The sequence below is a fragment of the Helianthus annuus genome, chromosome 15, assembly GCF_002127325.2.
Source record: "Helianthus annuus cultivar XRQ/B chromosome 15, HanXRQr2.0-SUNRISE, whole genome shotgun sequence".
NCBI lineage: Eukaryota > Viridiplantae > Streptophyta > Magnoliopsida > Asterales > Asteraceae > Helianthus > Helianthus annuus.
Window position 1 is genome coordinate 26,469,876 of NC_035447.2, and position 23,393 is coordinate 26,493,268.

Genomic DNA, 23,393 nt, shown 5'->3' on the forward strand with positions numbered 1-23,393 from the left:
TTTCTTTGGTTGAGGAGTGTCAAGGTATTGTTGAAGAGCAGCTTTTCTTTTAGTTTCTACTCTTTCCTTTTCTTCAGCAGTGAACTCTCTACTAGCTTCATATCTTTCTTTGCCTCCTTTATCAGCAAACTCTTCACCAAACTTCTTTCAGTTTGGGCACGACATCCCTTGAACACGCAACTGCAAACCGCAAGATTGTGAATATATGGCTTATACATGCACAAGTCGCTAGACACGAACCATCGCGAGCATTCGTGAACCAACCCCTTGAGAATTTGAACGATGTCGTTGACCCAATCCGAGCTGTTGAGATCCCAATTTTTTCCTTTTAATTTTCTAAGGCTCAAAACATTTTAACTTTCTAAAAGAAAGTATTTACCCAACAAAATTTTCATGTCTAATCATACTAAAAACACCCTTAAATATTGGTTAAAAAATGGATACAAATTGTACAAGATAGTATAGCATTTATTATTAGCGTCACAAGCATGTTGTTATGTCTTAGACCATATATCTATAATGGTTAATGCCCCCTAAGGGGCATTTTCTTCGATTAACATCATAACGCCTCTTAAATAATGTGTAATGGTTAACGCCCATTAATGCACATTCAATCATTACTTTCCAATTTCTTTCTCCTCATTTGGAATTATACTAGAAATGCTCCACCATCTTCATGCCCCTATAACACCCATGGGGTGGTGTTGGAGGCGTTATCAAGCCACTTCACGCCCCTATAATGCCTATTATTCATGGTGATTGATCAAAAAAAAGTCTTCTTCATTAACTGACATTCATTGTTGTTCATCTTCTTAATGGGACCACTAATGACAATTATTGATCCTTCAAACATGATGGATGCTCCTATATGTATTCACAAACAAGAATAGAAAGCACATGTGATTCTTAGAAACAACCAACCAAACCTTGCTTCAAAGTCATGGTAAAACCTCATGTTCTACTCCTACCCGGCCCAGCACAAGGCCATGTAATTCCGGCAATCGAACTTGGTCAACGACTAATCAAACAAGGTTCAAAAGTTACACTCATAAACACAGAAGCCACTCACAAGGTCATAACAACGAATTGGTTAGAGAACGATGGCTGTGAAAATCTAATGCAGATGGTTTCCATCCCTGATGGGTTAGAAGCATGGGAAGATAGAAATGAATTTGGAAAGCTGATGGAATCGATGGAGAAGTCGATGCCCACCAAGTTGGAACAACTTATAGAGACTATTAACAAACAAGATGACAACAAGGTCACATGTCTTATTGCTGATTTCTGGATGTCATGGTCTCTACGAGTCGCGAAGAATAAAGGAATTGGAAGAGTAACCTTCTTTCCTGCATCAACAGCTACACAAGCCACCATGTTGAGCATTCCAAAGCTGATTGATGATGGATTCATAAACAAAAATGGTTAGATTTTTAATCTTCACTATCTGACTATTTATTCCAGAAGGTATATTTGTTCTACATATCTCGTGATAACTTTATTGAACTTTTTACTCAGGCATACCGCGAAACAGTGAGATGATTAGGTTGACAGAAGGTATGCCGCCTATAAAACCTGAAAACCTCTTGTGGCTACGTTTTATCGACTCAACCAGCAATGAAGTTCATTTTCAAGATCATGTAAGACTTATTGAATCAACCAAAATAACAGAATGGTTTATATGCAACTCATCCGTTGAGCTAGAGCCTGCAGCATTTAGCCTGTTTCCAGAGTTGTTGCCCATAGGCCCTCTTTTGGCAAGCAACCGACTTGCTGATCAAGCAGGCCATTTTTGGGCAGAAGACTCCACCTGCTTAGCATGGCTTGATCAGCAACCAGCATGTTCAGTTCTTTATATTGCATTTGGAAGTTTTGCTACTATCAACCAAACTCAGTTTGAAGAACTGGCACTTGGTCTTGAACTTACCAACCGGCCCTTCTTGTGGGTTGTGCGCCCCGGTCTGACCATGGAGACTACAACTACTTTCCCAGATGGTTATATGGACCGTGTGGGGTCTCGTGGAAAAATTGTGAGCTGGGCACCTCAACAGAAGGTCTTGGCTCATCCTTCTGTGGCTTGTTTCATGACTCACTGTGGTTGGAACTCTACTTTAGAGGGTGTGATAAATGGACTCACTTTTTTGTGTTGGCCTTACTTTATTGATCAACCTTACAACGAAACTTACATTTGTGATGTCTGGAAAATTGGGCTTCGGTTGAAAGAAGATAAAGCAGGCATCATCACACAAGAAGGAATAAAAAGTAAAGTGGAGCAGCTGCTCAGTGACAAAACATTCAAATCTAAGGCCGTTGATCTCCAAGAAAAGGTTGCTAGTAGTGTCGCAGAAGGTGGAAGCTCACACGCTAATCTTACCAGATTTAATGACTGGATACATGGAAAAGATGCAAACACCTGTAGGTCCCTTTTCGCGGAGGATTACGAACCTAAACCTTGTTATACAAACCTACTAGCGAGTGCGGAATCCAAGCTAGCAAGCAAACCGAGTTAGAAGCAAGTAGAGAAACAAACACACAAAGATTCACCGATTAACACTAGTCGTATTAATGCAATGAGGGTTTCGGTTACAAGCTCAATGTTTACAGAAGTGTTCTATAAACTCTCTAAGTGTGTGAGTGAGTTCTGGGCAGAATGCTCTCTAAGCTTCTATCTCTCGGGTGTGTGAAAATGGCAGAACTCTCGAACTCTCAACACATGCATGGGTATATATACCCAGCTCAGCAGGTCTGCTCGAAGGATTCGACAGATGGTCCGAAGGATCATCTGTCGACCACATGTTACACGAAAGATCAGCGTGGACCTCGAAGGATCATCCTTCGAGGTCTAATGGTCGAACCATGGTCGAACCATATCTTTCGATCACCTCGAAGGATCAGGTGTATCCTTCGAGGCTATCCTTCGATCAGAACATCTTTCAACTGTTGTCCAAGTCAAACCGGAGGATGGTTGACTTGGTCAACTTACAACACAAATCAGGACATCGTTTATATCAGACCGAATACAGACAAAGTACAGACACAAGTGCACCAACAAACTCCCCCTTGGCTGTAGCTTTGTCTTTGATCTCTAAGCTTTGTCTTGTTCTTCTAAAAGTGTAGACTTGTCTGGAACTTCGACAGTCTTTGGTCTTCAGGTCTTCAAGACTCTGATGTCCTATCATGTCTTCAATGCCGGAGGATCTTCAAAGTCTTCACGTCTTGAAAGTAGAGAGTGTATCAACAAACTACCCGTATCATGTAGGAAGTGTGTTGACAAACTCCCCCTTAACATAAGCTCCCCCTTGAGTTATGCTCGTGAAAAGACTTTATCTTTATGAAGTGAGATCCTTGTGGTGTTGATGATGGCCAGCGGCAACTCGATCATCTTCATCTTTTGAGCGCCTTCTCGTCGTGTCTTCATTCCAAGGCTTGTCATCGACCATGTTCTCCTAGCCTTTAGAATCTGCACATGCAAGAAATCTAAACGCGTAATGAGAACAACTGCTTGGAATAGTATAAACAAATGACACACGAGGGACCATGTCAAAATCAAACACCGTCCGACAGTTTGAAAGTTTAATAAATTTATCAATTTTAAATTCTAACTTTCAAAATCTGCAAATTTTGACCGTTTATGAAGATTTAGTCAGTTCGGTTTTCAGTCAGGTTTCAGGTAACGAAGACTTGAGCTCCAACATCGTACGATCGAAAATAAAGCAGAAATAAAATCTTTTTGGCTTTTATAAAGTTTATATTAAAACACGCCTAAAATCTTTTTGGTATTTTTGAAATTAAAAGACAACAATTTAAAATCCTTTGAGTGTTATCAAACGACATCACCGCTAATGTCGTGCTGATATGCACCAAACGACGAAACTGTTTAAAAGAAATAATAAAAGTTAAACAGTAAATAAATAAATATATACAAACATTCTTTTTGCGAGTTTCGAGGGTAAGAGAATCATATCAGTGTACGGTCATGCCAAAACACTCTTGTTGTTCAGTTAGTTAACATTAAGATAAGCATCCTATAACAATTATCGGTATTGTTGTCCACTTAAGCTCAACTTATCAGATGTAATCATGGCGAGGGGATACGTTAAGGTATGATTTATACTTACCGACCGGTGTTCATCCACATCACGACACATTCCCGTATCAAGGTATGCACGAGTGTTCATCTTACCGGTGAGTATACCGATTATCATCTGTTTGACCGTATAAATTGTGAGATACTCACTTATTTTGATTTGAAAACAAGTCCTATGTGATATAATCACTTATTGATGAGGAACTTGATTTTCGTATGCATGAGGGCACAGGTGCAAGTCCGTGAACAGGTCAGTACTTCCGTACAGCAGAGAGACGAACTTGACACCCGGAAAAATGTGATATTTTATCACTTATTTGATTTGGACATGTGATTGTTTATCACTTATTGAGGTCGAATGCAATATGCAATATGTACACGTATGTATAGTATCATGGAAGATCTAGACTTGCGTCCCCGTTATTTTTCGGTAAAAGATACAACCATGATACCCAGATGATAAGCAGCATAAAGACCGAATATCTCAGAACCTCGGCAATCTATCAAACGAAATTTCGGTACTAAGACCATATGCCAATGAATGGTTCCCACCTGGTCTTCAGTCGATTAAGATTTATATCACCCTGCACACTTTAAAATGATTGTGAGCCTACCGATACATCTTATATAGAGCTGCTTATCGTTTTTCATTTAAGGTTTAAAGAGGTTTGGATAGACCACTGATGTACTATCATTTTCTCTTTTGCTCGCCAGGAAACTCATTTTTGTTTTTCTATTGTTTTTGTGTTTTTGAATTTTTCGATGTTTTTGGATTTTCCGATTTTTGGATTTACTCCCCCTAAAATCAACAAACTAAGATAAATTTAAAAACACAAAGGTATTTACAAAAATGATTTTCCGATGTTGGTTTTACTCTTGCTTGACCTTAATGCCGTTTACCAATAATAAAAAGTCAAATCTTGATTTGTCAAATGCTTTGGTAAATAAGTCGGCACGTTGGTCATCGGTGTGGACCTTAACAACATCGATTAGCCTTTTCTCAAAGCAATCACGTATGAAGTGATATTTGATTTCGATGTGTTTGGTCTTTGAATGCTGCACAGGATTTCTAGTGATATCTAAAGCAGCAGAATTATCAACGTAAATAGGAGTAGTTAGGAATTCAAAACCGTAGTCCCGCATCTGTTGTTGGATCCAAAGAACTTGGGAGCAACAACTTGAGGCAGCAATGTATTCAGCTTCGCATGTTGATGTAGCTACACACGTCTGCTTCTTGCACTGCCATGTGACTAGGCGATTTCCTAAAAACTGACATCCAGCCGTTGTGGACTTGCCGTCGATTTTACATCCGCCAAAATCAGAATCACTGAAGGCTACCAATTCAAAGTTATTATCCCTAGGGTACCACAGACCGGTGTCAGGGTACGCCTTCAAATAACGAAAAATCCTTTTAACAGCAGCAAGATGTGAGGCCTTCGGGTTAACTTGATATCTAGCAAGCAGGCACGTTGGGTACATTATGTCTGGCCTTGATGCTGTGAGGTACATGAGAGATCCGATCATGGCGCGATAGATAGAAGGGCTAACAGCTTCTCCCTTCAAGTCTGGAGTAATTCCGTGATTAGTTGGCAATGGGGTACCAATGGGCGTTGCATCAGACATCTGGAACCGGCTCAAGATGTCACCAACATATTTAGTCTGATGGATGAATATCCCAGACTCCGTTTGTTGTACTTGTAGGCCCAAGAAGAAGGTCATTTCCCCCATAGCACTCATCTCGAATTTATCCTGCATAATGCGCTCGAATTCCCTACACAAGACATCATTAGTAGAACCAAAAATAATGTCATCAACGTATACCTGTACCAGAAGAAGATCTCCATCTTGTTCTTTGATGAAGAGAGTACAGTCGATAAGACCTCTACGAAAACCGTTCTCCAGCAGATAGTGAGATAAGGTTGCATACCAAGCTCGTGGTGCTTGATGAAGACCATAAAGAGCTTTGTTGAGCAACCAAACCCGATCGGGATGGATAGGATCTTCAAAACCTGGAGGCTGTTCGACGTACACCTCTTCTTCAACCACACCATGTAAAAATGCACTTTTCACGTCCATCTGATAAACCTTGAATCCTTTGAAGGACGCATAGGCTAGAAAGATTCGAATTGCTTAATGTGAATAAGTATCTCTAAAGTGCACCAACAACACCAAAGATATTATGACTTAATGTGAATAAGTATCTCTAAAGTGATATTAAGTAAGCCATTAAATTCTTCTAAAATAAGGCCTATCAATAGCTGGAAATGATAAAGGACGGTTGTGTTGCCATTACTCTGAAGTCTGAAGCAATAAAGAGATATTAAATAGTGTGTGTATGTGTGTGTGTTTGAACGTCTACTTGTAAACTATCAGTAAATTCTCTTTGTAAACTTTTTTCATTAACGGCAAAGAATCCTATGTGTAAACCCACCCTGCTCGGGCTATGTACAAGGTTGACTCCTCAACCGCCATGAGACCATCCCCCCCCCCCCAAATGCGCGGGAACCAGATGGAATTCGTAAACCCTCGCCCCCATCAGGTTCGAACCCAGGATTAAAGCCCAGATTCATCCCTTCACTCAAATGTCCCTCGAAAATGCCCAAGTGAGAATCGAACCTGCATCTCCACTAGAGAGGACAGACCAATTTACCACTAGACCAAGTTCTCGGGACTCTCTTTGTAAACTTAACTAGTGTACTTCCACCATGTGTTGCACCAGATTGTGATCGGATAATAGCACAAGCTCTAATCAAGTGTTAAGTTTTAATCAAAAGTAAATTAATAGAGCCTAAATTACATAAACTATTAGAAACCAAAATATCATATTTATAGCCAACATCTGCATCATGTAGACATTTGAGTATATAAACAAAATACATACATTCAGGGTTTTAGATTCAAGAATTCTCGTCATAGTTAATACAAAAATAGTGGACCAAAATTTCATTACAACTGATCTAAATAAAAATACAACCCTATCAAAGTCGATTCAAAAATATGGAAACTAGAGTTACTACACTAAATCAATATGGGTTGCAATTCTAAATATGTTTGTGTTTCATGGTTTATCATGTTCTTAGGATCAATGATTTTTATTGATCTTAAAACCCCATAATCAACTATGTAGATTGATTCTAGTTTTGTAAGCAACTATGTGTACTGGTGTAGAGCCCCTTAAGTGTAGTTGTATTCTCCCATTGTATGTGTGCTTGAAAGTTGTAACATTGCAACTCAGTTTAGAGAAGTAAACTTTGGGGCTTCAAGGGAATTGTATGTTCTTATTATTCTTACTTGTATTAACATTTGGATTACATTTCATTGAGAGGTCAAGTGAGTACTAAGTAATGCTACCTTACCAATTGTTGTCACCTAAGTTGAATTCGTTAATAAGAACATGCCTTTTGCTTTAAAAGTAGAAGGTTTTATGAAGACATTCCAAACAAGTTTATGTATACGATCCCTCATGTTGGTATTCCAAAGCAAATCTCCAGATACCTAAAAATATAAGGATAAATTAACAAATGTTGGTCGATTTCTAACTAGGTAAAATGATACATGGCTATGTAGAGCATGTAACAACTAGTATTAATGGCAACTGCGAATATTCATAACCACCTACACATGGTGCAATAAGGCTACATGATGATCCGTCACGTCATCGCCACATCATAGTCCTCCCAAGGATGGTCCATCCCCCAAATTTAGTGGAAATGGGAGGATGATTCTAGATGATTCTACCCCACCACTTTTTTATTTTTAAATTTTTTAATCTTCCACTTTTTTTAACATTGAACAAATAAATTAACAAAATATTTTCATTAATATTAAAAAACATTACATAAACTTAACATTTATCAAATAAACACTAAACTTGTTACAAAATCAAAAACTACAAAACCTTTGTACCCATAAATGTTTGGTGGTGAAATAGAAGGACCATTCTGTAAATACCTCTAAATTAAATAAAGGACAATTCTGTAAATACCTTAAAAGCTACTTACCAATATCACTCTCTCTATCTCTTCATCTTCTCAAGCTTCTTGTTCACAACTATGGCTGCTCTTCTTCTTCTACTCATTTTCTTCATGGTTCCTCACTCAAGTAAAAGCTTCTTTCTTTCCCATTTTTATATGTTTAATTCAAAAAATAATAATTATAATAATAATAAACAGCATTTGTTTTGTCCTCTAGTGTCACGGCCTTCGACCCCAGTTTGACCCGGTTCAAGAGCCGCGAGGCAGGAATCCCGTGGTATCTAATTTAGGTGACAGCGGAAGTCTTTTAATACATGATCTTTTAATACTAAAAATGCCCGTTTAATATATTATATAAAGTTCTAGGGATAAAATCCCATAATTTACAATAAGATGATTTCACAGGGAAATCTTTATTTCTCAAAACATGTTTCTTTATTTATTCACATTGAGCCACTTCTCTGAGCTTGTAGTGCTTCACGGCACTTTTCTTGGATCACAACAGATCACCTGAAACATGTTTGAAAAAGGTTTTGTCGGCGGGGAAATACTGAGTGAATCATTCTTGTTTATGTAAAATCATAGTTAGTTATAATTTACAGTATTAAGAGCGATTACAATGTTTCTGATATCAACCAACTACCCACAATATTTGTCACTCGACTCGTTTCGGTGACTGTGGTCATATCACTGTTGGGTCCGTTCACCTAAAAGTGACGTTTCATGAATTAGGTACGCTCACCTAAACTGATAACACTAGAAATGTGCACAATACCCCACATACCGGCTGTAATTTGGTGATTACAAAGACTTAATCCCTGTAATTATAACTTTGGAAAATAATTTGGAGTATTGTAAAATAGTTGATAAAAAGAGAATGACTCACATTGCAGATTTAACGAGCAAAGTATAAGCCTACTGATTTGCCTTGATTAACCTAATTTAAATAACAATGCACACACAAACGGTTAGTAACTAATACAGCAGTTACGTCAATTCACGATATTAAACCCTCACAACAATTAGTAAAGTGTAATACTTAATAATTCAACGGATTCACAACGCATAACAGAGCATAGTCCGAATTCGAACAGCACTCAAATATTCAAGTTGAAATCACGATGAATAACAAAGTATAACCTCAATTTGAGCAGCACTTAAACAATCGTTGGATAGTTATAATCGATCGGATGTTGAATCGTAATAGCGATCGAGTTATTACCCTGATTGTGACAGCACTTCGTGAATTAGTGTGTGTTGTGGACTGATTCTACTATAACTCGACGTACACAGAGAATTTTTACGTTGTTTCAATCACAGAATGCAAGTGCCAATGTCGGCTATTTATACTGATTTTTAGACACGCTTACGGACCGTAAGCCACTTCCCTTACGGTTCGTAAGGGAAGCAGTCTATTTATAGGCTAGCCAGGTTCGGGACTAGCTATGCTGAGTTGACAGTTTTCAATTTTTAAAATTTGACAATGAGATTTATTGATAATCGTTACTAGGATTTTACCCCCCCCCCCCCCCCGAGTTTTAGGGGCTCTGATCCTGATTCCAATTGTTCTGGAAATTTTAAGGTTTATGCAGAATCACTCGGGTTTCTCAATTAGGGTTTCCTTTTTGATTAATTATCATCCTAAGTATTACTTTTAGTGAGAGGTGTTACATCCTCCCTACCTTAAGAAAAATCTCGTCCTCGAGATTTACTGGAATAAATGAGGATATTTGCGCTTCATTTCTGATTCTAGCTCCCAAGTGTATTCCGGTCCTCTTTTTGAATTCCATTTAACCTTGACCAGCACTAGTCGTTTGTGCTTGAGAAACTTAACTTTTCTATCTTCGATTTGCAGTGGTTTTTCTACGAATTTCAGCTTTTCGTTTACCTCTATATCTTGAAGAGGTACTACCAGGGATTCATCTGATAAGCATTTCTTGAGGTTGGATACATGAAATACATCATGTACTCCAGCTAGTTCTTCTAGTAGTTGTAAGCGATAAGCAACTGGTCCTATTCGTTGTATTACTGAAAATGGTCCAACATACCTTGGACTCAGTTTTCCTTTCTTACCGAATCGTACTACTCCTTTCCAAGGAGAAACTTTCAATAGTACTTTGTCTCCGACTTGAAATTCTAATGGTTTGCGACGATTGTCTGCATAGCTTTTCTGACGATCTCGAGCCGTTTTCAGTCTTTCCTTGATCTGAGTTATCTTGTCAGTAGTTTCTTGTACAATCTCAGGACCTGATAATTGACTTTCTCCTATTTCTGCCCAACAAACTGGAGTTCTGCTCTTGCGTCCATACAGTGCTTCGAATGGAGCAGTTTCAATGCTTGAATGATAACTATTGTTATAGAAGAATTCAATTAAAGGTAAATGGTTATCCCAATTACCACCAAAATCTATTACACATGCTCTGAGCATGTCTTCCAAAGTTTGTATTGTCCTTTCACTTTGTCCGTCGGTTTGTGGATGATATGCAGTACTCAGATTTAGTCGGGTTCCCATTGCTTTCTGAAAACTAGTCCAGAAATGGGAAGTGAAATGACTATCCCTATCTGAGATAATGGAGAGTGGAACTCCATGTAAGGATACTACTTCATCTACGTACAACTTGGCCAATCTTTCCATGCTAAAGGTTTCTTTCATTGGTAGAAAGTGAGCTGCTTTGGTTAATCAATCCACAATTACCCAAATCGCATCATTACCTTTTCTGGTTCTGGGTAACTTAGTAACAAAATCCATTGTTATGAGTTCCCATTTCCATAATGGCATTTCTAATTGTTGTAGTAGTCCTGAAGGTTTCTGATGTTCGGCTTTAACTTGTGAACAGGTTAGACACTTAGATACGTATTCGGCTATATCCTTTTTCATTCCTATCCACCAAAAAATATTCCTTAAATCTTGGTACATCTTATTGTTTCCTGGATGTACAGTATACCTAGATTTATGAGATTCTTCTAAAATCTTATTTCTTAATTCTCCCTGCTTAGGTACCCAAATTCGTTTCTTGTGGAATTTCCAAATTCCATCATTTCCTTGTTCCAATTCTTTTATGTAACCTTTCATTCCTTCAGCAACGTCCTTGATTGCTGTTTCCTGGATTTCCTTCAATTTCTCCATTAAATCTACTTGTAGATTTAATCTAAGAGCACGGAATCGCTTTTGCTTCTCATGATATTTACGACTTAAGGCATCTGCGACTACGTTCGCCTTTCCTTCATGATATTGAATATCACAGTCGTAATCACTCAGGATTTCCATCCATCTTCTTTGCCTCATATTTAACTCTTTTTGCCCAAATATGTATCTTAAACTTTTATGGTCTGTATAAACAGTAAACTTACTTCCATACAGATAATGTCTCCAAATTTTAAGGGCAAAAATTATGGCTCCTAATTCTAAATCATGAGTCGTATAATTCTCTTCATGCTTTTTCAATTGCCTAGAGGCATACGCAATTACCTTCTTTCGTTGCATTAGCACACATCCAAATCCTAACTTTGAGGCATCACAATATACTTCGAAATCTTCTATTCCTTCGGGTAAGGCTAAAATTGGAGCATTCGTCAATCGGTGTTTTAAAATCTTAAAAGCTTCTTCTTGTCTAGATCCCCATTCAAACTTAATGGCTTTACAGGTCAACTTAGTCAAGGGTACAGCTATCTTAGAGAAATCCTTAATAAATCTTCGGTAGTATCCAGCTAAGCCTAGAAAACTTCTAATTTCCATAGCTGTTTGTGGGACCTTCCATTTGGTGATTGCTTCTATTTTAGCAGGATCTACATGAATTCCTTCGTGATTTACCACATGCCCTAAGAATTGCACTTATTGCAGCCAAAATTCACATTTCGAGAATTTGGCATAGAGCTTTTCTTTTCTTAACAAAGTTAAGAGTACATGTAGGTGCTCACAATGTTCCTTTTGGCTTTTGGGGTAAATAAGTATATCGTCAATGAAAACGATCACAAATTTATCCAAGTATGGTTTACAGATCCTATTCATCAGGTCCATGAATGCTGCGGGTGCATTCGTTAATCCAAAGGGCATGACTGTAAACTCATAATGACCATACCTAGTTCTGAAAGAAGTTTTAGGTATGTCCTCCTCTTGTACCTTCAGTTGGTGATATCCAGATCTTAAGTCTATTTTGGAAAAATATCTAGCGCCTTGAAGTTGATCAAAAAGATCATCAATCCTAGGTAATGGGTATCGATTCTTAATTGTAACTTTTTCAGCTCTCTATAATCAATACACATCCTCATCGATCCATCTTTCTTTTTCACAAACAACACTGGTGCTCCCCAAGGGGATGAGCTAGGTTGTATAAACCCTTTGCTTAGTAATTCGTCTAATTGCTTTTTCAATTCTAGCATTTCGGTGGGTGCTAATCGATAAGGTGCTTTGGCTATTGGTGTAGTTCCTGGAATTAGATGAATTCTAAACTCTACTTCTCTATCGGGTGGTAACCCAGGTAATTCTTCTGGAAAAACATCTGTATATTCTGAGACTACAGGGATGTCTTGAAGTTCCTTACTTTTAGTGTTAATGATTACAGAAATCATATACACCATTTCTTGTTTTCTCGAATAACTAGCCAATTTCATCACTGAGATGAATTTCAGTGGTTTTCGAGGTCTATCTCCTGAAATTAAAATCACCTCTCCTGTGGGGGTCCGAATTTCTATGGAATTCTTATCACATAGGATTCGAGCATGGTTGGCTACTAACCAATCCATTCCTAATACTACATCGAATCCAGCTAATTTCATCGGTAACAGATTTGCAGAAAACTTATGGCCTAATAGTTCTATCTTTCCTTCTTGCCAAACTTTATCTATGTTAACAAAATTTCCTTCTGCGGTTTCGACCGTAAAAATCTGCCTAAGGGTGGTTAAAGGTAAATTAAGAGCTTGGCAAAATGAAGTATTAATAAAACTTTGGTTTGCACCAGAGTCAAATAATACTTTTGCAAATACGTCGTGAACTAAGAACGTACCAGCTATCACATCTGGGATGAGTTCAGCTTCTTGAGTGGTCAACTGGAATGCTCGTGCATTCTTCCTAGTAGCTTCGTCGGCTTGTTTGGCTTTGTTGTCTGTTGGTTTAACTAACTTAGGACATTCTGGTCTAAAATGTCTGGTTTCTCCGCAGTTAAAACAGATTGTTGTCTTCTTTCTACAATTTTCTTCACGATGTCCTACAACTTTACAAAAGTTGCAGATTACATTGCATCTTCCAAAATGGTTCTTTTTGCAATTTCTGCAAAAAGGCGGATTTGTGGATTGCCTCATTCCTTTCTTCTTAAACTTATTATTATTATTACCCACACGAAATCCTTGGGTAATCTTTTGAGCCAATTCCTTCTTTCGATCTTCTTCTCTTGTGCGTACCAGTTCATCGGTTAAGGTATTAGCAAACTCCACAGCATCGTCAATCGTGCGTGGTCTCGCAGCTTTAACGATGTTACGGATCTCTCCGATTAATCCCCAAATATAACGGGAAATGAGTACCGGTTCTGGTGAAGCCAGGGTAGGTACCACTCTCGCATATTCGAAGAATGTCAAAGTATATCCCCAACAATCTACGCCTATCATACGATGACTCAGGAACTTGTTTGCCATTTGTTTCTTTTCGTATTCGGGACAGAATTTTCTTTCTACCAGACTCTTAAATTCTTACCAGTTTATTGCATAGGCCACCTTTCTTCCTTTTGCTTGCAATACAGTGTTCCACCACTCTAACGCCCCTTCTTTGAATAAATTTGACGCATACATAACCTGATCTTCTTCGGCACATTTACTTATTGCAATTATTGCTTCGGTTTTCTCTAACCAACGCAGTACTGCAGTTGCTCCTTCGTTACCTGCAAATTCAGCAGGTTTGCAAGCAAGAAATTCTTTGTAAGTGCAACCAGGCGTTGCAGCTTTCATTTTCTTAGGAGGTGGAGCCTGTCGTGGATTAGTATTGTCATGATTGCCGCCTCCATTTACACTATGGCTAAAATTGTCCTCCTGGGTACGTTTACTAGGAATGATTTGTTGCGGTTCAACAGGTTTCTGAGCAGTAGCCATGATTGCAGGAATAGCATTAGCTATCCCTTGAGTGATGATATTTTCAATATCTTGTCTAGTCATATACTGGTTTTCCTGATTTTGCTCAGATTGATTCTCTTCATTAACTGGTTCATTACTAGCGTTTTCCATCTGATAATTAGTATAAGTGTAATTTATTAGTGTCAAATAACTGCTAGTTAGATATAACAAAGCAATTACACATAAACACATAAAACCTTACAACACATATCTATAACCAAAATTGTCGATTTTCTCGATTTCTACTTTGTTTGATAGATTATATAGGCGTCAATACACACTATCTTTCTTACAATGTTTTATTTCCCATTTTACAAAGTTAGATTTCACTATTACTATTATTATACAGACAGACTTTCTAACCCCACTATTCTGTGATCAACTGGCAGTTCAGTAGTGACGCTCCCTCTCGTCGTACTTCCAGGAGATTTGTTCCCCTTTTCCCGGATCCTATTCCCTGTACCTATCAGTTCTTCACCAAACTGATGAAGTTCGGCCAGGTTTTCATAGCTCATTGGCGGGTTGGGGATAGGTTCTGGATCAAATTGAGGAAGTAAAGTATATGGACTATTGATCATATTTTGGAATTGCCAGTCATTTGTCCACCACTCTTCCATTTGGCCTAAAGGTCGTGTGTGGATTAGTGGGTCTGGAATAGTTGGTTCTAAGCTTATTGGAAATTGGGCTGTGGCAGGGTAAGAGTATAGATTATTGTTGATAGATTCTATGACATCACAATTCGCTAGTAGACGGTCTATTTCGTCTTGAAATGTGATTTCTTCCGGTTGTTTCGAACTCTCTCCGATCTCTATTCCCTTTTGCTTAATGTCTTGTCTTATTTCTATCTCTACTGGTTTAGAAATCTCTCCGGTCTCAATTCCTTTTCCTTTGTCTATGGGGTTTTCTATTTTGGGAAGTCTCCTAGTGGCTGGCTTCCTCCTGCGCACTTTTCTCCATCCTACATATCTTCTTCTCTTTTTAGGTTTGGCTTTTTCCAGCGGTGGAGCTTGGAATTCCAGAGGTTCCTCTATGTCAGCAATATAACCAGTAAAGTCGTGGGAGACTTCAATTGGTACTGGGTAGAGGTTGAGATTCTGAAATGCTTCCGATATCTCATTCATGCTGGATAGCATATATGCAAAATGCACAAAAATGTTAAGTTAAAACTTTGGAACAAAGTTTAACAAATAAACATTGAAGTTTTTATTGCATACCAATTTATACAAAGGATAATCAGGAAAAAGAACACACTAGGATTTGATTTATTTATTTACGGAGTAGTGATTTTCTACTAGATTAGGCCTATTGGTATTTTAGAGGTTTGCATTTTCTGCTACGGTAGCTAGCATATAAAGATTTCCCATTTTTCATCTAATTCGTCCTCCCAAGGTGGACTAGTAACAAATTCCTGGATTTCCGGATTAAACCTCACTTTCTTGGCTTGGGGTTTCTTTATTTTCTCCTGACCCTTCCTAAGAATTGAATTTCTTTTCTCTGGGGTAAGAGGATTTTCATAATTTGCTTTACGGACAAAAATTCCTTCTTTTAGATCTACTGGGGGTTTGGAGGAAGAAGTTCCTTTTTCTATGGGTGTAGTGTCTAATTTGTGGTAGATAGCAGAAAGCTTTTGTTTACCCATACTGTAACTAACAAATAACCAGTTAATAAAACACATAATCACAGAATGGCAATTAATAAAATTAAGTATTTTGTTAAATACTTTACTTTAAATTAGTAATAGGCTTAAATCAGTGGCTCGATCAGTGGCTCTGATACCACCTTTTCCTGTCACGGCCCTCGACCCCAGTTTGACCCGGTTCAAGAGCCGCGAGGCAGGAATCCCGTGGTATCTAATTTAGATGACAGCGGAAGTCTTTTAATACAGGATCTTTTAATACTAAAAATGCCCGTTTAATATATTATATAAAGTTCTAGGGATAAAATCCCATAATTTACAATAAGATGATTTCACAGGGAAATCTTTATTTCTCAAAACATGTTTCTTTATTTATTCACATTGAGCCACTTCTCTGAGCTTGTAGTGCTTCACGGCACTTTTCTTGGATCACAACAGATCACCTGAAACATGTTTGAAAAAGGTTTTTTCAGCGGGGAAATACTGAGTGAATCATTCTTGTTTATGTAAAATCATAGTTAGTTATAATTTACAGTATTAAGAGCGATTACAATGTTTCTGATATCAACCAACTACCCACAGTATTTGTCACTCGACTCGTTTCGGTGACTGTGGTCATATCACTGTTGGGTCCGTTCACCCACAAGTGACGTCAATCACTAATAGGTCCGTTCACCTAAAAGTGACGTTTCATGAATTAGGTACGCTCACCTAAACTGATAACACTAGTAATGTGCACAATACCCCACATACCGGCTGTAATTTGGTGATTACAAAGACTTAATCCCTGTAATTATAACTTTGGAAAATAATTTAGAGTATTGTAAAATAGTTGATAAAAAGAGAATGACTCACATTGCAGATTTAACGAGCAAAGTATAAGCCTACTGATTTGCCTTGAATAACCTAATTTAAATAACAATGCACACACAAACGGTTAGTAACTAATACAGCAGTTACGTCAATTCACGAGATTAAACCCTCACAACAATTAGTAAAGTGTAATACTTAATAATTCAATGGATTCATAACGAATAACAGAGCATAGTCCGAATTCGAACAGCACTCAAATATTCAAGTTGAAATCACGATGAATAACAAAGTATAAGCTCAATTTGAGCAGCACTTAAACAATCGTTGGATAGTTATAATCGATCGGACGTTGAATCGTAATAGCGATCGAGTTATTACCCTGATTGTGGCAGCACTTCGTGAATTAGTGTGTGTTGTGGACTGATTCTACTATAACTCGACGTACACAGAGAATTTTTACGTCGTTTCAATCACATAATGCAAGTGCCAATGTCGGCTATTTATACTGATTTTTAGACACGCTTACGGACCGTAAGCCACTTCCCTTACGGTCCGTAAGGGAAGCAGTCTATTTATAGGCTAGCCAGGTTCGGGACTAGCTATGCTGAGTTGACAGTTTTTAATTTTTAAAATTTGACAACGAGATTTATTGATAATCGTTACTAGGATTTTACCCCCCCCCCCCCCCCCGAGTTTTAGGGGCTCTGATCCTGATTCCAATTGTTCTGGAAATTTTAGGGTTTATGCAGAATCACTCGGGTTTCTCAATTAGGGTTTCCTTTTTTATTAATTATCATCCTAAGTATTACTTTTAGTGAGAGTTGTTACATCTAGCGCCCCGTCCTCAGCGTATTACACTCGTCGTTCACGACGACGACGAGGGGCCCGGCATGGTGTTGGCTTCGGCGACGGTCCAAGACAGAAGGGGACGTTCCCCCATACCGTCTAGCCTAACATCCAGTGGACCGTCCCTGGTAACTGAGCAGCAACCACGCACGGGAACTAAAATAATTATTGTTATGTTATAACTAGAGTAATAATAATTACTCTAGTTCAAATGAAAACTACTTCAGTTTTTATATGTTTAATAGGTTAATTTTATTTGTACATGACCAGATTTGTTGTTGTTATTATGCATTATTGTAATGGGTCATATTCCAATGGTTGTGTCAGTTCAAGAGTTGTATTTATAAACAAACATACGTAAGCAATTTTCACCAAAGGGCCTTTGGCCTAGCGGTATCTAGGTGTTGAATAAGACTTTGTCTTTTCATGTAGTAAGGGTTCAAATATCATTGGTGACAAAATTAAGCCAATTAAAAAAATGTAAGCGATTTTCTTGTCATAACACTTTACTTCTGCGTTTTGGTCTAACTTTTGCACCTTAATTAACACGCCACAATGGACATGTGTGGTTCAACGTTTTTACGTCTACTTTTTGTTCGCTTTTATTTTTTCAACTTTTTGTCATTTGTTCTACGAGCTTTTCCGGCATTTGTGGTCGTTGACGGTGTTGTGGCATCGGTGCTATTTGGCAAGGTTTTACGAGGTTGCCGCAACATGGGAGACTTAATACTAGTTTACATAATTCATCAATTGGAATCATTAACATAACTTTTTGGGGTATACAATCATCCTTGTATTCACTTAGCATTTTTGAAACTTAATAGCCTGTTGCATACCATACATTGTTCAAGTGGTAGAAGATTGAAGAATTAATATTTTGTTCCAGGGGCCATTGCGGGCGTCACTCAAGTGGCGCCTGTGTTAATGATGTGGTTTGGTGTGCTTATAAAAATATGGTTAATTTTAATAGTCTTATGCACTAGTTCAAGTTTTAATATTTATAAAAACACGGTAAAATACTATCATAATATAACTCACGCAAGGCAAGTTCACCCATCGTTGGCGTAATATAGTAATGGTAAGAATCTGAGGTCATCCAAGAAACGAGAGTTATAGTACCAAGTCATTGTTAAGTTTAGTCAAATCTAAAAGTTAAAGTTTTAAAAATGGCTCAAAAGAAAAATAAAGAGGAAAATAAAAAGATAATAATCAATAATAGGAAAAGGGGTGTTTAGGATCAACAAACCACTTTATGCTTCGTTAACGAGATCTGACCATGGGGTTGTAAGGGCTTGATTGTCAGACGAGGAACTGAGTGTTTAAATGCATAATATTATGTAGTTCCTTTTTAGGGACCCTATCACACTCAACCTATCGCTTTGAATCAGTAAGGAAACGTCACTCGAGGTCGAGTATAGTATTAATTAATTATATAGTTTAAGGAGTTTATATTACTTGTGTCTATGAGTCCGTCGGTGAGTCATTAATTCCCCTAAGGTAGATACTATTAAATAAACTAAGCCCTTTACACTTTGGTGGTATCTTCGCGCAAAGGCAAGAGCTTACCCAACCCGAAGTCCCATCCAAAACCATTAACCTCCGTTAAGGGCATCGACATGTTTTGACTCTACATAGACATAGAAAACATGAACGACCCAATTTAATGGCGTCGCAAGATTATTGGTAGATTTGAAGGATTAGGCGGAAACTCTAGTGACCCAAGTTAATGGTGCCACTATTATTTCACTCACTTTCAAAAAACTACTTAATTAGTTAAAGTAATTAACACACACACACGCACCTTGTTCACCCATGATCTTCCTTAATTAACTCAACATCAAAGGGGTAAGTTCCCCCCAAACACCCTCAAGAATCTAGTCAAGAATGGCCATGGAACTAGATGTTACCAAACTTGAAAAAAGATTACATAAATAATAAAAGGCTTGATTACACTAATGATTCTTCAGTATTTTCAAATGACTACAATGATTAGAGAGAGTAGGGTAGAAGAGAAGTGTGTAGTGGAGAAGAAGGGAGAAGACGAGCAAAGAAAAATGATGGAAATGGCCTTTATTTATAGGCTGGCTATTCTCGATTAACGAGGCATGACTTGTGGTCAACTTTTTGAGTCCCACGGGATCTTCCAAATCTTCTAGAATGTCTCTTTGTCTTACACTATCGAGGCACGGAGGGGGTGCCTTGGCTTTTCTTCTCTGTACTTCATGGAGCGGTCTTCTGGATGTATCTGTGAAACACCTCGTAAATTTGTGTCCGGTCATGTACTGACACGTGCCCATACTCTCATTTATGCCAAATGTTGGATGAGAGGGACTATTTTTGCCAATTAATGAAAGTTTGAATGTGGAGGGACTAAAGGTGTCAACATGCAAATTATTTGCCCCTGATTGACGCTTTACGGACCGCAAGCTTAAGTGCTTACGGTCCGCAGCGCATCATTTTTTTTGCATACCATACGGTCCGCAAGAGATTCAATTCTGTGGGCGACAGACCAGCTTACGGACCGCAAGAGCCGACTCCATACGGTCCGTAAGGACCACTGCTGGCAGTTTGTTTGTTTGGAACCCAAGTATTCATGCATGTTTGCCACATAATCAAACTTCAGAGCATTCAAGCTGGTCTTGACACGTCCCTATACACCTGGAGTGATCCTAGATCACCTCCAACACCTGTAATGATCATGTTTAAGCCTCCACAACTATAAATAGGAGTGTAGTTGCAACACTTTCACTTGCACCATTTCTTCAAACACTCCTCTCTCTCAATCTGGAAGTTACTAATCCTAAAGGAGCATCCTTCTGTGTTCAATTCGTTATCACTTTTAAGTGTCCTATCTAGTTCATTTTCGTTTTATTGGCTTTTATAGCCGAAAGTCAAGCAAAATCGATTTTTGCTTTGACTTTCGATTTAGACCATTATGGTCCAGCCATTGTTCGAATCGAACATGGCATGGCTATGTGATCGTAATTAGATAGTTGTTAATCCCTCAAAAGGGCACCTCCTGAAAATCACATTAACTTGGTCAAATGGCAGGCCAAAGTTATATTAATTAAAAAGTCAAATGGCAGTTTTTCGTAAACTTTATAAATTGATTTTATAAATGTTATAACCCATGTTTTTGACACTTAATCAGTTGGTAGTTAGTATTAGAACATGTATGAACATGTTCAGCCCGTCATTTCCAGTTTTAGTGTTGGTTCGCAACCGAAAGTCGAGCAGTTTGACTTTTTCTTTGACTTTCGATTCTGACCCGATTTAGCATAGTTAGCTACTAAATTTAAGTTGTATTATGATCACATTATAATGTAGGATAACCCTCTGAGGTTATACTACTTGATCATAATCAGATCTGAGTTTTTATAGAAGTTTCTATAATATGCCTAATTATGACCAAATTGCCATTCTTTGCATAAAACTTGCTTTTAATCAATGATGAACTTACAAAACGAATTACCTACTGATATGTTATTATAATTAACATATTTTGGTATATCAAATCTGATCATAACCTGAGTTTTAATACAAGTTCTCAAATTATGTTATATAATGACCAAAATTCCCTTTCGGCACATAGTATGGTTTTAAACCATAATTATCATACAAAACTTAATACCTACTAATAATATAATATAGTTAAAGTGTTTTTACAGAATGTACTTGTTCATAACTCATATTTTTATGCAAGTTCTTAAAGTATGTCACATAATGACTAAAATGCCCTTATGGTGCATATTTTGGCTTTAAACCATATTGTTTATAAAACCTTGATAAACTACTGATGTTACAACTTATTTAAAGTATATTGGCATATAGAACATTTTTATGACTCATCCAGTTACCCGATATCGCTTATACGCGTACGGTTGAGCTTATGTAACTAGTTTACGTAAGTTTATCGAAACGAGTCAATTCTTATCATTTTTATTTCAAATTCCAGAATATATATATTGTTTAGCCATATTATACAAGTCTTAGTACTTGTTGAGTTTAAACTACATTCTAGTTCTGGTCATCGCTTAATAAAGCGTATCGTACCGTTTTCGTTAATTTAAGTCAACCGGTCCAAGTCTATGACTTGAATAGGACCGGTTGACATTCTAATTGGTTATTTATACCATCATTCCAGACTAGGGCCTTCCAGTAGATTGAAACCAACCTTAGTTTATTTGTTAACGGTTGTGCTTATTGTTTCTTGCATTGTAAGACGTAATTAAGCCAGGTAAATACTCTTAACCTATTTTCCCTATACGGGCTTGGGATACAATAAATTATTACCGCTTGGTCGGATATGGGATCATATGTCGGATTGTGACTACAAAATCTCCATGACCCGTTTTAATCTGTTTTTTCTGATAACTTAAACAATGGGGGTTAACGCGACCGTGTCCTGGATATCCTCGGCTCATTTAGGTTACTAATGGCCACGACCGAGCACGGGGTGTAGGCATACACCTGAATGCTAATGCTATTATAAAATATTTTTCTTACCCACTAGTTGGGGATAACCCCTTTGTGAGTTTAAGTGGCATCTCGGTTAATCATGTCTCGGTGTTTAGTACTGGGCCCCATATGTATTGACAGACATGTAAAACTGTATACAAGATCATTTTGAATTGTCCTAAGTTATTTATGAAAATCATGTTGATTGTATTTACCAATGTAAACTGACGCATTTTCAAAAGACTAAGTTACAGGTTGCAAGGATACGTAAATAGGTTGGAAGTTGCCAGGTAATGCTAGAAGAGGAATTTGCAACTCCTTTGCATATAGCCGAGTAGTCTGTTGATCTAATTTTGTACATTTTCGATCCACATGTGGATTTTTATTGCAAACAGTCTGTAATTATTATTTTGAACTTTCGAATCATTATATTTATTACAAACCTCTATAAATTTTCATTAAAAGATAGGAAATTACAATACTTGCCTTAAATAGGGCTTTTGAAATAAATTTAAACTACTTGTCCACGCAGGGACTAAAGGAAAAGACATGTCCACGCAGGGACTTAAAAGAAAAGACATGTCCACGCAGGGACTTTTGAAATTTAAATAAATAACAATACAAGATAATGAAAGAAAAGTCTTCACTCGTCTTTCTTTCCCCTGACTAGCTTGGAGAGTTTCTTGAAGAACTTATTTGTCTTCCTCTCGGTCTTCTCAGCCTGACGCTGAATTTGTTCTGCTCTTTTTATGGACTGATTAATGGCCTCTATTTAGGGCGGTGGTTGTGGCTGTGGTTGAGGCACAGCAGGATACTGGTATCCATAATTTGGATAACCAGTAGGTGGGAAGGGAGACGGGTATAAAGCGTTATGTACGACCACTTGCATATAAGGGTCGTATGATGGCGCCTGATAGTTATAATGTGTCTTTAGCTATAAACAACTAAGGTGCCGCCGACGTAACGCGCTGTGTACCACAGTTTTAACGTACATGTCGTTTTAAAATTCACGTTTCAACGTAAATGACTCACGTTTTGATATAAACTTTTTTCTCAAGCGAGTCTGGTAAAAAATAATACGTTTTATACTTATTTTGTGTACGTTCGTAAACTGTATTTGAAAGCAAGTCGGGTCAAATATAATACGTTTTCATTCGATGGCGATGTATTTTTTTAAGTAAAGAGTCGGGTCAAATATACAGTATAAATACGAGTTACTTTAACTTTCGACGCCTCCGCAACGCGAGGCGGGTCAAAATCCTAGTTATCATAGTTTTGTAACAAACACTTCCTTTTCAAATGTGTCGGTGTACACCGGATTTTAGAAAAACCGATATGACATATCATTAATATGGGTAGGTTGGAGAAATAGGACACAACGTGAAAATAAATGTTAAAATTACCTCACTCACCCTTGTTTGTATATTTTTTTATAATGTAGTTGATTTTTGGGGAATTGGTCTATAATAATCCCAACTAGATG

The 23,393-nt window shown here is 37.7% G+C and overlaps 1 protein-coding gene across 1 annotated transcript; it reads left to right on the plus strand.

Annotated features, from left to right (window-relative positions):
- The first annotated feature begins 896 nt into the window (after window positions 1–896).
- On the plus strand, window positions 897–17,799 carry LOC110913451 (UDP-glycosyltransferase 83A1). The gene is made up of 3 exons (XM_022158281.2): window positions 897–1,421; window positions 1,516–2,412; window positions 17,723–17,799. The coding sequence occupies exons 1-3, from the start codon at window positions 941–943 to the stop codon at window positions 17,797–17,799; spliced, it is 1,455 nt and encodes a 484-aa protein (XP_022013973.1). The 5' UTR covers window positions 897–940.
- The last annotated feature ends 5,594 nt before the right edge of the window (window positions 17,800–23,393 follow it).